A 14,222-nucleotide genomic window follows, 5' to 3' on the forward strand; every position below is an offset into this window, starting at 1 on the left:
GCCCAGTTATCCAAAAACGTTTCCTGCCCCCCCACCCCGCCCTCCCCTTGAGGTCAGACCTGGACCCAGCCAGAGGCTGGGAGCCCACCCCAGAGCGAGAGTACTCGTTAGGCCAAGGTGTCTGGTCGATCCCTGAGCCCGTCTGCTGTGCTGCTGGCAGGCGGAAGGGGGCCCCTGCTGGGTCCTGAAGCTGCGGTCAGGAGCCCAGGTCCAGCAGGAGGTCGGGGTCAGTGCTGGTCAGAAAGAGGTACACGCGGCGGGAGAGGTCAGGCCCCACCCTGCGGGGCCGCGCGCCGTCACTGGCCTTCACGGGGAGGTCCGCCAGGAGGCCCATGCGCTCCTGCTCCGTGCTGCAGGCCTTGAGTGCCTACGGGCAGGCGCAGGGATGAGCAGGCGGCCTGCAGGGCCTGGCCTCCGGGGGCGGGGGTGGGGGCGGGGGAGCCCACCTGCTGTAGGAGGCGGGGGGAGGGGAAGGCAGTGACAACAGCGTCGGCCACGGCCGGGCTGACCCGGTTAAACTGCCTGATCTGCCCCCACCAGACCCTCCGTAGGCCCGCGCAGTCTCTTGTCACCGGAGTGCCCGCTGCCCAGCGCCCTGCTGTGCAGAAGGAAAAGGCCTGGGACTCCTGGGACTGCCTGAAGACAGGAAAAGGCACAGAGACCTTGTAGAGACTTCACCCCCTCATTACCCTCCCTCCCCCCAGCTGGCACAGCAGCGCCTTCCCACCCTGCTCTGCCCTCCAAGAGGCCAGGGAGGTGCCACCCCTCCCAGGTGATCCCGTTCCCCCCCAGCACAGCCTGCAGCCCGGCGGGAGGTACGCACTTGAAGGGGCGCTGGGCAAGGGCTCTGGTGACAGCGCACACGTGCTGACTCAGCTCCTGCCAGGAGGCCGCCAGCAGCACGTCCACGTTCGCCCAGAGCTGCAGGCGCACCAGGGCCTGGGGAGGGGCCAGCCATGGGCATGGGCCAGAGGAGGGATCCCCTGGGGACACTCAGCTGAGACCAACCCCACACGCCACCCTGGGAACCAAACCCGGCAGAGGGCAGCCACAGCCCAGGCCGACAGACTCACCCAGCCCAGACCGGCCCTCACCTCCTCCACCTCCGGCCAGCCGACAGTCACCTTGGCATGGGCCACCTCTGGACTCTCTGGCTGCTGCGTCCCCTGGGTGATGGGCTGACGAGACCTGAGCAGAAGTGACCCTCCCTTTGGCTCCCCACTCCCTATGGGTCCTGTCCTCCCCGAGTCCTGCCCCTCCAGGGGAGTGGGATCAGCTGGGCCCCAGCGGCCCCCAGAGGCACCCCCACCCTCTCTGAACCCCCGTCGAATCCCAGGCATCAGGATGAGAGGTACCACAGGTAGGCATCCAGCCCGATGACAGCCAGGTGGCGGCGGGAGGGGACCTCGGGAGGAAACCAGGGCAGCGGGCAGGCTGGGCCAGAGGCCTGCAGGGAGAGCACGCGGCACACGTTTGCGGGGGGCCGCAGCAGCAGGGGCCATGGCCAGTTTGCAGAAGAGCAACAGGCCCGAGAAAAAGCCAGTGGTGCAGAAAGGAGCCTGGCAGGCACTTCCTCTGCCCCGTCACCTCATCTGCAAAACCAGCTTCTGCCTCCCTCGAGGTCAAGAGGGCTGAAGAGAGCCCCCTGGGTGTGTCCCAGGCTTCTAGAAGAGTTGGCCTGAGGCCCTCTCTCCTAGTACACCTTCACACCCCAGCCTGGCATTTACCTGGCACACAGCAGATACTTGATAAAGGCGGATATGTGGACATGGGGACCCGGCAGAGGGTTTAACCTAATCGCGCTCTGGCACAAACGTCAGCAGAGCACTGTTTCTGTTGCAGCCAAGGCATGTCCCGTCACAGGACTCCACCTGTCCCCAGCCCTGCCTGGACGCTTCCAACCAAGTCCCAGGCTCCTTCTCGCCAGCCTGCTGCCCGACTCCTGTGCTTCCTGTTCTCCCAGAGACCTGCACCTGCTTCCGCCTTCTAGGAGCAGCTGAAGCTCCTGTCTGTGCCCAGGAAAGGGCCCGGGGGCTTTCTCCATCTCCCCCTCAACCTCACCACGGTTTCTGACCGGAGAGGAGGCCCAGCACCCCACATGCCCTGCTCCAGCTCCTCTCCCCCAGGCTGCGGACCCAGCCCTTCACGGTCTGCGGAAAGGGACTGTTGCTTCAGCCCAATCACCTGGATCAGCTGGGCGACGCCCCGCAGAAATTCCTCAGGCTCCACAAGCAACAGCAGGTCCTGCTCCTCTGCCGCCCCCACCTCAGGAAGCACCTGTGGGGACAACCAGGACGCAGTGCTGCCTGGCAGCTCTGTGGTGCATGGCCACAGCCAAGTCCAGGCCCTGCCCAGTGTTCCGTCTCCTGCCAAAGCCACGACCAGCCCAGGTACACCGGGCCAGCAGGAACACTGACCACAGCCTCACTGGGGACGGAACACTCTTCAGCAGCAACTGAGCTTAGGCTCTAGAGCCCAGCACTGCTCCGTCCCGGCAGGCAAGACATGCATGACCACAGCAACAGCCCTTTAGGCCAGCCCTAGGACAGGAAGCCACAGACATGACACACCCAACCCAGGCTGGCACTCGGAAACCGCGGAAAGGGGGCTCCCGCTGCAGGCACGCGGGACACTCACGCTGCAGGAGTAGGGCTCCGGCCTCACTCTGCTCCACTGGAGGCTCCGGGCGGGGCGCTGGGGCTCAATGCGGTGGTCGCAGCCCAGGGCCTCCAGGGCCTCCATCAGGACGTCGGCACCAGCATCTTCCAGGATGGCTGGGACCACCGGAGGGAGACACAGCTCAGCCACTCCTTCCTTCCGCCCACATGAGGACCCTACTCAGGTGGGGGTTGCAGCCTGGCACACCCAGGCACTGCCCGCAGGCTCCACGAGCGCAGAGCCGCGACCCGCGGGGAAGCCGCCCCAAAGTCTCGGGCAGCAGGGACGCCCCTCTCCGCCCCAGAACAACTTCCCTCCGGGGAAAGGCAATTTCCAAGCAGATGCGCGGGCGTGGCGGCCCAGCCTGAGCCCCGTGGGACCCTCACCCTCCGCCGCACCTGGGTCCACGAGCACCGCGAGGCGCCTCAGGGCCTGCTCGGGCCGCAGCAGCCGCAGCGCCTCGGCCGCCGCCCGGCGCTCCGCGGCCGGGTCTCGGGCCTTCTTGGCGGCCTCCGCGCTGGCGGGGCCCTCGGTGTCAGAGTCTGAAATCTCCCAGGTCGGGGGCCGCCGCGGGCGGCTCCGGCCCCGGCCCCGGCCCCGGCCCCTGCACGAGCCCGGGGCCCTCCCGTACCCAGCCGGCGCCATGGCCGGCCAGGTCTCCTCCCCTCCGGCCGCGCCCGGACGCCTTTGCCTGTGACTCCGGCCGCTTCCGGCGGCGGGCGGGTTTCGGGGACGGCTTCCGGCAGGGAGAACGGCCCGGCCATGGCGCGGAAGAAGGTGCGGCCGCGGCTGATCGCGGAGCTGGCCCGCCGCGTGCGCGCCCTGCGCGCGCAGCGGGAGCGGCCGCGCGATTCGCAGCGCTACGCGCTGGACTACGAGACGCTGACGCGGCCGCACTCGGGCCGCCGGCTGCCCGCCCTGGCCTGGCCCGACGTGCGCCGTGAGAGCCGCCTCCTGCAGCTGCTCGGCCGCCTCCCGCTCTTCGGCCTGGGCCGCCTGGTCACGCGCAAGTCCTGGCTGTGGCAGCACGACGAGCCGTGCTACTGGCGCCTCACGCGGGTCCGGCCCGACTACACAGCGCAGGTGCGTGTGCGCCGCCGGGACCCGGCCGCCCTCCTCCCCAGCGCCGTGGTGCATCCCGCCCGTCCCCTACGGGCCCTGCCGGCCTCCCCGCCAGACACCGAGCTCGTGGAGCAGCGCTGCCTCCCCTCCCCTCCTCCATGCGAGTCTGGGACGGGGCTCCCGCCTCCTCGTCTCCAGCGGGCCGGGAGCTTCCTTAGCTGACCCGCTTTCCACTTCCTTTGCAGAACTTGGACCACGGAAAGGCCTGGGGCATCCTCACCTTCAAAGGTAAGGCTTGGGAGTCAGGCGTGCAGAGAGGCGCAGGCCACAGACTGTCAGCCAGTGTGTGAAATGAGCCTCTTTCTCTCCCCAGGGAAGACGGAGAGCGAAGCCCGGGAGATCGAACACACTATGTACCACGACTGGCGGCTGGTGCCCAAGCACGAGGAGGCGGCCTTCACTGCCTTCACCCCGGAGCCGGAGCCCAGCGTGTGCTCTGTGCCCTACCCACCGCTCCTCCGGGCGATGATTCTCGCAGAACGACAGAAAAGTGGGGACACTAGCACTGAGGAGCCCATGCTGAATGTGGAGAGGATAAGCATCCAACCCTGGGACTACCCTGCAAACCAGGAGGCAAAGGGAAAGGCCAAGGGCACCCCGGTCTGAAGTGGCAGAACTAGGTCACCTGAGGGGTGTAAGGTCGTGGGGACCATTTTGAAGAATGAAAATCTTTGGGCTACACCGGAGTCAGCCCCCTTTGGGCTTGGAGTTCATCGTCAGTGACTTACTGCATCTCAGTGGAGGGGGGTGGGGCGGACCCTGCACCTGTGTCTTTCCCCAGCACCCAGCTGCAACTGAGGGGCCACGCAGGAGAGGCTGCTGGGAGAAAGCGGGGAGCACGGGGTCCCCTTTTCCCATTACTGTTGTTTCTGCCAGGATGCGGACAGAATAAAGGAAAACCAAGAGCCTGGGTTGTGCTTTCTTTGCGTTTGGGGTTGGGGGCAGAGCCGGCTGTCTGCAGAGCCGGGGAGGCAAAGGCTGCAGCTGGCCCAGGGGTGCCAAGCAGGCGCCAGTGGGTGGGGAGACCTGAGCAGGATGGGGGCAGCAGTAGTGTCCGAGCCGCTGGAGGTGACTAGGCCTCGCCAGCTGCCCTCCGGCCCCCAGGGCCCCTGGAATCCCGGGGTACAAGTAAAGCAGCCTCAGGAACCGGAGCAGGGCGCCGCCTCCCCGCAGCGGCCAAGGCCCCTTTAAGCGCAGGCCCCGCCCCGGCCGCCCCGCCGGGCCCGGGCAGCCGCCGCCATCATGATCTGCCTGGTGCTGACCATCTTCGCCAACCTCTTCCCCGCGGGTGAGCGGCGCGGCTGGGCGGGCGCGGGGCGGGAGCGGGTGGCACAGAGTCGGCCTCACGCCCTGTCCCGCCGGTCCCCGCAGCCTGCGCCGGCGTGCACGAGCGCACCTTCCTGGCCGTGAAGCCCGACGGCGTGCAGCGGCGGCTGGTGGGCGAGGTCGTGCGGCGCTTCGAGCGCAAGGGCTTCAAGCTGGTGGCGCTGAAGCTGGTGCAGGTGGGCGCGGGGGTGACGCTGAAGCTGGTGCAGGTGGGCGCGGGGGGTGACGCTGAAGCTGGTGCAGGTGGGCGCGCGGGGGTGGCTCTGAAGCTGGTGAAGGTGGGCGCGCGGGGCTGGCGCGGGGCCGGGTGGGGCCCCGGCCCAGGCCGCCTGTCCCTTCCTCCCCAGGCCTCCGAGGAGCTGCTGCGCGAACACTACGCCGAGCTGCGCGAGCGCCCCTTCTACGGCCGCCTGGTCAAGTACATGGGCTCGGGACCCGTGGTGGCCATGGTGAGTACCCGGCGGGCGGGCGGCCCCGCAGACCTCTGGCCCCGCGCTGACGCCGCGCCCCGTCCCGCCCGTCCAGGTGTGGCAGGGACTGGACGTAGTGCGCGCTTCGCGGGCGCTCATCGGGGCTACGGATCCGGCTGACGCCCTGCCCGGCACCATCCGCGGGGATTTCTGCGTGGAGGTCGGCAAGTAAGGCCCGCCCCGGGGGACGGCCCCAGCCCGGTCCCGCCTCCCCCACCTCGGCCCGCACGGCCCAGCCCGAAGCTCCTCCCTGCGGCTGGGGCCGGCCCCGCCCCCGGCCCCGCCCTCAGGCGCGTCTCTTCCGCGCAGGAACGTGATCCATGGCAGCGACTCGGTGGAGAGCGCCCGCCGCGAGATCGCGCTCTGGTTCCGCGCGGAGGAGCTCCTGTGCTGGGAGGACAGTGTCGGGCACTGGCTGCACGAGTAGCCACCTGGGCAGATGTGCACATCTGGAAGCGGCTCTGTTACCTGCATCCTTCAGGTCCCACCCAGACTTTGGGCCTTGGAACATCCTTTTTGTAGCAGGGACCATGGTAACCCTGAAGGACCTCCCTTAGGGTGGGCAGGTGCAGGCCCCACAAGCCCTGGGCCTTCCTGCCCAAGATGCCACCACGTACAGCAGCCTTGGAAATGCCCCTGGGCCGTACCCCTGGCACTCAGCTTGGTCTAGCATTTCTTTTTATAATAAACAGAAAAAAGTCATTGTCATCGTATTGGTTTAGACCCAGGAACAGAGATACGACATTAAGACGTTTATTACATACAGAGCAGATATGTGGGTTCACTTGCAGGGCCAAAGCCTGAGGAGAGTCGTCACCAGGCCCCTTCCCCCAGCTGCGCCCACCCGGCTAGCCCCCGAGTCACTTCACGATCCTGCGGGACAGACAAGGGACCCGACGTACATCACAGTGGAGGTGGCGGGCGGTGGGGAGGAGCCTGCAGCCTCGCACGGCTGCAGTTCAGGGTGGCCAGCTGGGCTCGTGGGACAGCTCCCCGAGGTCTGTGCTTCTCTGGTGGGAGGGGTGGGCAGAGGGCTGGGCTGCCCTAAGGGCCTGTGCCTAGGAAGGTGGGGGAGAGACCAGCGAGGCCCACCCACCCCGGGAGGGCAGTCCAGGGTGGCTGCCCCCCCATGCCTCGAGCCCGGCTGGACATGGCTCCTTAGCCCTTTTGGGCCTCTGCTGGGCAGCCTCTTTCGTCAGTTGCTCTCCGAGTAGGCCACAGCGGGCAACCCTAGGCACTTAGCGTGTCTGGGAGCTGGGCTCCTCGGAGCCCTGTGCGGGAGGCAGGCCCCAGGAGCACACCGTCCCCCATCTACCTGAGGCTGAGCCTGCACCCTAGGGCTGACCCCAGGAGAGGCCGGGGCCTCCCCTTCTTCCTGAGGCTGGGCCTGCCCTGGCAGCCTGAGAGGTTCCACCCTAGGGGCTTCTGGGAGGGGCAGGACTCCAGGGCCCTGCTCCTCCAAGGTGAGTCTTCTGCCCAGGTAGAGCCTGGGGGAGACGGGTCGGTGAGGGCTCCAGCGGGATAAGGATGTCTGGCCTCTGTTCAAGCAGCTGCCCCAGAGTGCCTGGCCCCGTGCTTTCATGCCAGGTCCCTGGGCAGGGGGATGCCAGGGTGGGGGCTAAGGGAAAGAAGCCTGGGGACAGGGGGAGCCCCAAAGGCCAGCTGGGGGCCAGGCACCTGGGCAGCCTGCGCCCCATCTCCCTGGGCAAAGGCTCATCACCAGCCCGGTTCCCTTAGGGAGAACAAGGGCCTGGGGGACAGGCTGAGCCCCACCCCCACCCCCAGCAGCATGCAAAGGCAGGTGGGCTCAGGGTGGGAAGACTCGGGCGTCACCTGCAGCAGCTGCCCACACTGGATCCCGCCTCACTCTGGCCCTGAGGTGCCCTGGGACTTGAGGACTTTGGGCTGGACACCAGCCAGGAGCCACTGGAGAAAGGGTGTCCCCGAGAGGGTCTTCCCCTCTCAGGCAGAAAATGCCACCTGCTCCCCTCCTCCCAGCTGACCCGCGTGGCTGCACTCCCTGCCAGCTGGGGGGCTGGGCCTCAGGTGAAAGCTGCGGGTTGAGAGGTTAGAGAGGGCAGGGGGGTGGGGGTCCTATGTACACGTTGGCATCAGGCAAGGCGGGGCGGTGGAGGTGGCCTCACTCGGGCGTGTAGGACACCTGCCACACGATGACGTGGCTGCGCTCTGCCTTGGACAGCACAGGCTTCACCTGGCTCACGTCCCCACTGCCTTCCTCTGTCTCGTCGTCTTCTCCGTCCCCTGGGGGTGGGTGGCAGCTGTGAAGCCGGGTCCGTCGGCCAGCACGGGGACCCGCCTCCTGGCCGGCGCCCACTTACCGATGCGGAAGTCGATGTAGCCTTCGCCGCCGCTCAGCACCAGCACGTTCCTCAGCTTCTGGCCCTCGGCCTCCGCGGGGGCGGCGGGCCCCGGGCCCTCGGACGGGCTGTCAAGCACGCTGCCGTTGAGGGTGGCCAGCACGTTCCCTGTGGGGCGGAGGGACCTCAGGACAGCAGCCTCCCGAACAGGGCCCCGCTGCCCCAGGGCCATGGGGGTGGGGAGCCAGGGAACGGCCGGCCCTCACCTGGCACCGAGACGAAGAACTTGACGGCGTCCCGGTGCCCGTGGAAGCAGAGCTGGGCCTGGGCCATGGAGCAGTAGGGGATGAAGCTGCTGGCCGCCTTGTCGCTGCCGTCGTCCCCGTACACGTGGATGACGCCCCCCGGGCGTGCTCCCTCCCCAGACGTGGGGGACGTCTTGTTGGCTGAGACAGACAGGGCGGAAGGAGGGGGGCTGAGCTCCAGGCGGGCCGCCCCGGCTGCCCGGCAGGCGAGCGGAGGGCAGGAAGGTGCCTGCAGGACCCTCAGCCATGGCAGGCAGGACACGGGACTCACCTCGCAGCCCCAGGAGCTGGCCTCGGTGCAGGACCACAGCTGGGCGGCGCAGCGTGCGGGAGGGAGAGGAGAGGAGGTCGGCGGAGGGCAGGTGGGGCTGCGTTCGGCTTCAGCCAGGGCAGCCCGCGTCCTCCTGAGTGGCTTGCGGAGCCCCCACCCGGCCCTCACCATCTCTGCAGGTGTCCCTGGGGTCACTCACTCTCAGTCAGGGGGATGGAGATGACAACCCCGTTGCCAGTGCCCACCCAGAGGCGGTTGCCGGCGATGAGCAGAGCCGTGATGCGCACGAAGGAGAAGCCCAGCTTGCCGGTGCCTGGGGTGCGAGCGGGAGGACACAGTCAGCGCAGCCGGGGCGCGGCCCCCACCCCCCGCCTGGCGCAGCCCCTCACCCAGCATCTTGCTGACGTAGGGCTCGATGTCCACGTCCTGCAGGTGCTGGTGGGTGTGGGCGTGGTAGAGCCGCAGGGTGGAGTCCAAGCGGATGGACACCCACACGCCGTCGCCGATCCACGCCAGCTGCCGCACCTGGCTCTCCCGCCGGGGGTGGGCGTCAAATGACTTCTGTGGGGTCACGGTGCCCGTCAACGGGGGTGGAAGGAGAGGACGGGCAGGGAACCCTGGCCGTGCTGCAGCCCTGAGGTCGCCCCGGTGTCCGTGCAGCCCACGCCGACCTCCAGGCCGGCGCCTGCTTGGCTGCAGGGGTCCCGGCCCCCGTGAGGAGCCTGAGCCTTGGGGCGGCCGAAGGGAAGACTGGGGCCCACACAGGGGTCCCCTGGGCTTCTGTTTCAAGGGTGAACGGCAGAGGGCTGGCCCCCCACAGGCTGGCTGCCCCTCCCCTGCCCGTGACCTTGAACAAACGAGTGACTTGTCTGCGCCTGTTTTCTCCCTTGACCTCATGCAGCTCCGCGGCGAGTGTGGAGGTGACGCCGCCAGCCCTCCCCTCCGGGGCCCAGGCCACCGCGGCACTCGCCTCGATCTGCATGGTCTTGGGCTGGATGACGTGCACCTTGTTCTTGTAGCCGCACCACACGCGGTCGTACACCACGGCCATGCAGCGGATGGAGTGGTGCGGGTGGCCCAGGTCCATCAGGTGGTAGTTGCTCAGGTCCCACTGGCCATCTGCAGAGCAAGCGCAACACCTGCCGGCCTGGCGCGGCCCAGCCCGCTCTCGGGCGGGGGCTGGAGACGCCCCTGCCAGGCTGAGGACAGGCCCCAGGGACCCAGCGAGCCCCTTGGCCAGTCTCAGGCAGGGTCACCAGCCACCGCCCACCTGCCCAGGGCCACCAGGCCTTACCTTCGCCACGGTGAAAGATGGCCAGCGTCCCATCTGCCAGGGCCACCAGCACACGGCCTTTGACATGCCTGAGGGGGGAGGTGGAGCCAGGCTCGGCCACGCAGGAAGGGCGCAGGCCGGGCCACCCAGCACCCCCCACCTCCCGGCCCGGCTTGGGGTCACCTACACCAGGCTGAGCACGGAGTCCTTCAGCTTGATGGCATGCAGGCACTTCTTCCAGTTGGCCACTGCGGAGTGCACGTAGAGCCTGCGGAGGTCGGGTGGTGGGCGGGGCTGGCGCGGGGACCTGCCGCCACCCTTGCCCCGGGGCCCTGCCTACCAGCCGTTCTGGGCTCCCAGCCACATGGTGGGCGCGGCACTGCTGCCCGCTCCCGCGGGGTCTCCGCTGGGCTCCGGCCCTGGCTGTGCAGCACTGCCGTCGGGCTCTGGCCCATTCTCACTGTGGGAAGGACAGTGGCTCCAGAGTGGCCCTGTGACCCTGCCAGGCTCCCCCCGCTGCCCTCTCCACTCTGGCCTGAGAGCCCACCTGCCAGGCTGGGGGCCGGAGGGCGGGGTGGGGGCCGGGTCAGTGAAGACGTGCTCCGTGAGGGGCCCAGGCCGCACCGCCGCCGCCTCTGGCTCACTGGGGCCAGGGTCTGGCACCTCCGTGGCCTCCGTGGCCTCCTCTGTGGACTGGGATGGGTTGACCTTCCCATTGGCAACGGCAGCCACCTCCCCTGTGGAAGGAGAGGTGAGTGTGGGCGAGGCGGAGTCGCAGGAACGAGGGGACGGGGAACAGCCCGCCCGGGACTCACCCTGCTCCTTGTCCAGCACTGGGGTGTCCCCTCGGGAGGAACAGTTGCTACGTGGCACGTTGCAGCGGGTGGCACAGCCCACCAGGGTGATGCCGGCCAGCACACCGTCGGTGCCCGAGTCCTCCGGGTTCATGTCGCTGTCCAGGAACATCTCCCCTGGCGGGTAGTCACTGTCGCTGGCCGCTGGGGGAGGAGTCGCGCCCGTCAGCCCACCGGAGCGGCACACTGAGGGCCACGTCCAGAGCTCACAGCTTGGTGGGGCAGGAGGAGAGGGGATGGCCCCGTGTCTGGCCCTCTCCCGTGGGACCCGCCTCAACACACGGCACCACCACGGCCTGCTCGCGGCCGCTGGCCCGGAGGCCTAGGGCTTTGGCAAGCCGGTTCTGTGGGCTGCGCCCTGGCCATGGGGACTGAATGCTGGGACGCTGGTTCTGGGAGAAAAACAACTGTGACCTGGGACAGACCCCCGGGAACGCTAAGGAGGCATGGCGTCTCAGCAGGTGGCTGGGGTTCATGCCAGAGACCCTTGTCACCACTCCCTGTGTGCAGTGCTGGACTGGGCCCAGAGCATCATGGGACTGCTGCCCCAGCGGGTGATGACGAGCCCCTCCTCCCACCCCAGCTCTCGGGGCCCTGGGCCAGGCAGCAGGATTGGGCCCAGCTGGAGCTTCCACATTCGGGACAAAGAAATATTTTCTGGGCCGGGCGTGGCGCTCACGCCTGCAGTCCCAGCACTCTGGGAGGCTGAGGCAGGAGGATCGCTCGAGCTCAGGAGTTGGAGGTTGCTATGAGTGAGGCTGACGCCACGGCATTCCAGCCCAGGCAACAGAGCGAGACTCGGTCGCAAAAGACCGTGGCCTCCTGGCAGGGAAGCGCCACATCCGGCGTCGGCAGCAGGACCGAGCGGACACGGGGCCAGCGACTCACTGCCGTGCTCCTGTGTCTCAGGGTGTCACAGACGGTGGGTGCTGCCCGGCAGGCCTCCCCTTAACGTCCAGCCACCACCACCCCCTCCCCCGCCCCCAACGCAAGGGGGAGCTCCCGCCCCGAGCGGCTCACCGGGGATGCTGGCGATGCACAGCACGTGGGCGTTGCACACCGTGAACTGGTCCACCACGGTGCCCGGCTGGTTGGCGTCCACGATGACCACCTTGCTGGTGCTCAGGGTGCTGGTGAGGATCCACACCCGGCTGGAGGTGGCATCCGTCTCGGGCATCTCCTTTGCCTGTTGCAGAACACGGGGTCAAGGCCACCCCAGCAACACTGTGGGGTCACGTGGGGTCTCCCAGAGTCTCTCGGGACCTAGACTTGACCATGGCCTTAGAGGCACAGCTGCCCTGCGGCCAGGACACGTCATCTAAATCGTGCACGTCCACGGTCTCGCTTCTGCAGAGGAAGACCGGAGCTCCCAGAGGCCAAGTCGCTGGTCCCCAAATCAAGCCAGGACCTAAAACTAAGCCCTGGACTCCAGCTGGGAAGCATTCCCTGCGCCAGCCCTGCCCCCGCTGCGCCCCTGCAGGTGGTGACTGTGCTCCGCGCTCGGAGAGAAGCTCCTGGCGGCCCAGCCGCGGGCTGCTGCCCGCTGCGCCCAGGCCCCTTGGCAGCCCCGCCACTGAGGGTGGGCACAGCCCGCAAATGCTCCGAGGCAGGACTGACAGCGGCCACGGGGGCCAGGAGCTCCCGCCTCATCCACCCAGCCTCAGGGACTGTCCCCAGCTGTCCTGTCTCGCCCCTCCCGACCAGACCCTGGCTGAGCTGTCCAGGGACTCGGAGCGGGAGAGGCTGGGCCGGCGGCTGAGGCCAGGCACCCCGACCTTCTTCTTCTCGGGGGATGTGTGGTTGCTCCTGGGCTCGCCGTCCGCTTCTCGGTCGCAGGTCAGAGGGTCACGGCCTGGCGTGGGCTTGACCCCGTTCCCGGGGTCATCTTCCGGAGGCTTCCACCCACTCAGGCTGACGCCAGCGGCGCACCACAGCTGCAGGGACAGGGCCGTGGTATGGGGCGCTCTCCTCTGCGGGCCACCGGGAGGGCCCCCCGCCTCCCAGCCTGCCCCTCACCTTCATGGTCGGGTCCTTCTCCACCAGAGGCCGGCAGTACACGGGGACAGGCACGTTCTTCATCCTCGTGTCCTCCTGGGCCCCACTGGGACTCAGCTGCAACCAGCAGGAGCGTGCTGAGGGCGCGGCCCGGCCCGCAGCCCTTCCTTCTGGAACCGGGCCCCTGCGCCGGCCCTGGGCAGGGGGAGCCTGGCCCTGCGGCTCCTCGGCACGGGGGCCCTGGGAGCTTTGGGGCTCCTCCCCCGCCCCTCCAGACAGCTTCGTACCCCCTGCCTAGGGCTCGCGGGGACACGACAGGCTGGGGGGCTGGTGCGTGTGGCCCTCGCCCTCTCCCCCCGGCCGTGTGCCGCCCGCGCACCTGCTTGTACTTGGCCGGCAGGCTCCAGCCGCAGGCCTGCAGCCGCCCGTCGTCGTTGCGCACGTGCTCCCGCACCTGCCGGTACTGCTCGCGCTTCTGCTCCCGCCGCGCAGAGGACGTGCAGTCGCTGGGCGGAGGGGACAGCAGGTGACGCCCCTGTCCAAGGCTCAGCCCACAGGCCGGCCCCCGGGGCAGGGAGGGAACCCCAAGGGAGGCCGTGTCTGTCTGAGGGGAGGGTGGCTGTCCCCACACCAGGTGTGGCCTTGGGCTTAGTGGCCACACCCAGCACCTGCGACCAGGAGCCCATTCTACTGTCACGGTCACCCAGCGCTCGAAAGCCGAGGCCCGGCTCAGTGATTCCTTCCTGGATGTGGGCCTCAGGTGGCTGCCTGGTGCCAGCAGAGTTCCGTGGAGAGGCCACGCCCCCTGACACCTCTGCCGGCGTCCCGAGAGGTGAGGCCGGCCCTCCTGGAGCGGAGGGGCCCCTGGACACATCTCCCCGCCCCTTGCGGTCCAGGAGTGAGGCTGCGGGACACTCACTCGTCGGGGAAGAACTCCAGGGGTCGGCTGCCCGCCGAGATCTGGCACATGCCGTGGTTCCGGCGCTGGCTGAAGCCGGCCGTGGTGGGCGACTTATAGTGGATGTTCACGGAGGGGTAGGCCCGCTTGGCTGGAGGGGGGCTGGACGAGGAGCTGAAGAGGCGGCTGAAGCTGCCGGGCACAGGGAGTGAGGGGGGCAGTGGCCCCGGGGGCCTCCCCGCCTCCCTCAGCCGCCAGCCACACCCGCCCGGCGCCGCAGCTCACAACTGCCAGATGGTGGACTTCTTCTTCTCCTGCACGGACGGGTGCTCTCGGGACGCCCTGTGGGGAGGGGCACAGGGAGGGGCTCGCTGGGGCTTCCCACTCCCCTGCCTGGGACTCTGCAGGCTCCCCCGGGAGGCCCCAGCCCCCTCTGTCCTCCCAGGAGAGAGGAGGTGTGAGGGGTCCCACAGCGACCACAGGTCACACACGGAGGGTGGGCACCTTGGTGGCACCCTGTGGGGAGCGGCGCCCGGGCCCCAGGCCCACCTGATCATCTCGGTCCACCGCACGGCCTCCTGCAGCTCCATCAGCCGCTCCTTGTACTGGTTTCGCTCCATGAGCACGCGGGCCATCTCCACCCGCGTGAAGCGGCGGCGCTGGGCCATGGGGATCTTGTCCTGCGGAGGACAGAGGCGCCAGGCTCAGCCACCGAGGGCTGCGGTCCCTGCA

At 68.7% G+C, this 14,222-nt stretch overlaps 4 protein-coding genes across 8 annotated transcripts in view; 2 read left to right on the forward strand and 2 right to left on the reverse strand.

Moving 5' to 3' along the window:
* Nucleotides 1-128: 128 nt before the first annotated feature.
* Nucleotides 129-3,303, reverse strand: EME2 (essential meiotic structure-specific endonuclease subunit 2). The gene is made up of 8 exons (XM_069487111.1): nucleotides 3,057-3,303; nucleotides 2,638-2,774; nucleotides 2,185-2,277; nucleotides 1,356-1,447; nucleotides 1,095-1,188; nucleotides 824-939; nucleotides 447-636; nucleotides 129-367 (listed from the first exon to the last, which is right to left on the reverse strand). The coding sequence occupies exons 1-8, from the start codon at nucleotides 3,301-3,303 to the stop codon at nucleotides 197-199; spliced, it is 1,140 nt and encodes a 379-aa protein (XP_069343212.1). The 3' UTR covers nucleotides 129-196.
* A 76-nt stretch (nucleotides 3,304-3,379) lies between these two features.
* Nucleotides 3,380-4,682, forward strand: MRPS34 (mitochondrial ribosomal protein S34). 2 transcript variants are annotated; one of them, XM_069486302.1, is made up of 3 exons: nucleotides 3,380-3,741; nucleotides 3,966-4,008; nucleotides 4,052-4,682. In XM_069486302.1, exons 1-3 carry the CDS (start codon nucleotides 3,421-3,423, stop codon nucleotides 4,384-4,386), a joined length of 699 nt encoding a protein of 232 aa, XP_069342403.1. In that variant the 5' UTR covers nucleotides 3,380-3,420; the 3' UTR covers nucleotides 4,387-4,682. The 2 variants fall into 2 exon arrangements, with proteins under 2 accessions (XP_069342403.1, XP_069342404.1); XM_069486303.1 differs by having other exon boundaries at nucleotides 3,382-3,741; nucleotides 4,094-4,682.
* Nucleotides 4,683-4,709: 27 nt separating this feature from the next.
* On the forward strand, nucleotides 4,710-6,263 carry NME3 (NME/NM23 nucleoside diphosphate kinase 3). 2 transcript variants are annotated; one of them, XM_069486304.1, is made up of 5 exons: nucleotides 4,710-5,068; nucleotides 5,152-5,282; nucleotides 5,454-5,555; nucleotides 5,632-5,736; nucleotides 5,886-6,263. In XM_069486304.1, the coding sequence occupies exons 1-5, from the start codon at nucleotides 5,023-5,025 to the stop codon at nucleotides 6,096-6,098; spliced, it is 597 nt and encodes a 198-aa protein (XP_069342405.1). In that variant the 5' UTR covers nucleotides 4,710-5,022; the 3' UTR covers nucleotides 6,099-6,263. The 2 variants fall into 2 exon arrangements, with proteins under 2 accessions (XP_069342405.1, XP_069342406.1); XM_069486305.1 differs by having other exon boundaries at nucleotides 5,632-5,744; nucleotides 5,886-6,070.
* Nucleotides 6,264-6,521: 258 nt separating this feature from the next.
* MAPK8IP3 (mitogen-activated protein kinase 8 interacting protein 3) overlaps nucleotides 6,522-14,222 on the reverse strand; it is a 45,446-nt gene continuing 37,745 nt past the window's right edge. For all 3 annotated transcript variants that reach the window (XM_069486307.1, XM_069486309.1, XM_069486306.1), the window contains 19 exons: nucleotides 14,040-14,170; nucleotides 13,776-13,832; nucleotides 13,512-13,682; nucleotides 12,972-13,098; nucleotides 12,614-12,709; nucleotides 12,373-12,531; nucleotides 11,618-11,783; nucleotides 10,559-10,741; nucleotides 10,291-10,480; nucleotides 10,084-10,203; nucleotides 9,931-10,011; nucleotides 9,765-9,832; nucleotides 9,441-9,589; nucleotides 8,860-9,031; nucleotides 8,670-8,783; nucleotides 8,471-8,509; nucleotides 8,161-8,340; nucleotides 7,916-8,062; nucleotides 6,522-7,838 (listed from right to left, as the gene is read on the reverse strand). In XM_069486307.1, coding sequence (XP_069342408.1) covers nucleotides 7,717-7,838; nucleotides 7,916-8,062; nucleotides 8,161-8,340; nucleotides 8,471-8,509; nucleotides 8,670-8,783; nucleotides 8,860-9,031; nucleotides 9,441-9,589; nucleotides 9,765-9,832; nucleotides 9,931-10,011; nucleotides 10,084-10,203; nucleotides 10,291-10,480; nucleotides 10,559-10,741; nucleotides 11,618-11,783; nucleotides 12,373-12,531; nucleotides 12,614-12,709; nucleotides 12,972-13,098; nucleotides 13,512-13,682; nucleotides 13,776-13,832; nucleotides 14,040-14,170 — 2,472 coding nt within the window. In that variant the 3' untranslated portion in view covers nucleotides 6,522-7,716. The remainder of the gene's footprint in view (nucleotides 7,839-7,915; nucleotides 8,063-8,160; nucleotides 8,341-8,470; nucleotides 8,510-8,669; nucleotides 8,784-8,859; nucleotides 9,032-9,440; nucleotides 9,590-9,764; nucleotides 9,833-9,930; nucleotides 10,012-10,083; nucleotides 10,204-10,290; nucleotides 10,481-10,558; nucleotides 10,742-11,617; nucleotides 11,784-12,372; nucleotides 12,532-12,613; nucleotides 12,710-12,971; nucleotides 13,099-13,511; nucleotides 13,683-13,775; nucleotides 13,833-14,039; nucleotides 14,171-14,222) is intronic.

The sequence above is a fragment of the Eulemur rufifrons genome, chromosome 14 (assembly GCF_041146395.1).
Source record: "Eulemur rufifrons isolate Redbay chromosome 14, OSU_ERuf_1, whole genome shotgun sequence".
NCBI lineage: Eukaryota > Metazoa > Chordata > Mammalia > Primates > Lemuridae > Eulemur > Eulemur rufifrons.

Excerpts from the sequence above, each read along its gene's own strand:
- EME2 (XM_069487111.1), bottom strand. The coding sequence starts at position 3,303 with ATGGCGCCGGCTGGGTACGGGAGGGCCCCGGGCTCGTGCAGGGGCCGG. Across the intron at positions 2,278-2,637 it reads CGGAGCCCTACTCCTGCAGC|GTGCTTCCTGAGGTGGGGGC; the intron begins GTGAGTGTCCCG and ends TTGTCCCCACAG. Across the intron at positions 940-1,094 it reads GCTGGCCGGAGGTGGAGGAG|GCCCTGGTGCGCCTGCAGCT; the intron begins GTGAGGGCCGGT and ends GCCCCTCCCCAG.
- MRPS34 (XM_069486302.1), top strand. The coding sequence starts at position 3,421 with ATGGCGCGGAAGAAGGTGCGGCCGCGGCTGATCGCGGAGCTGGCCCGC. Across the intron at positions 3,742-3,965 it reads GGCCCGACTACACAGCGCAG|AACTTGGACCACGGAAAGGC; the intron begins GTGCGTGTGCGC and ends CTTCCTTTGCAG. Across the intron at positions 4,009-4,051 it reads GGGCATCCTCACCTTCAAAG|ACTGTCAGCCAGTGTGTGAA; the intron begins GTAAGGCTTGGG and ends CGCAGGCCACAG.
- NME3 (XM_069486304.1), top strand. The coding sequence starts at position 5,023 with ATGATCTGCCTGGTGCTGACCATCTTCGCCAACCTCTTCCCCGCGG. Across the intron at positions 5,283-5,453 it reads TGGCGCTGAAGCTGGTGCAG|GCCTCCGAGGAGCTGCTGCG; the intron begins GTGGGCGCGGGG and ends CTTCCTCCCCAG. Across the intron at positions 5,737-5,885 it reads GCGGGGATTTCTGCGTGGAG|GAACGTGATCCATGGCAGCG; the intron begins GTCGGCAAGTAA and ends TCTTCCGCGCAG.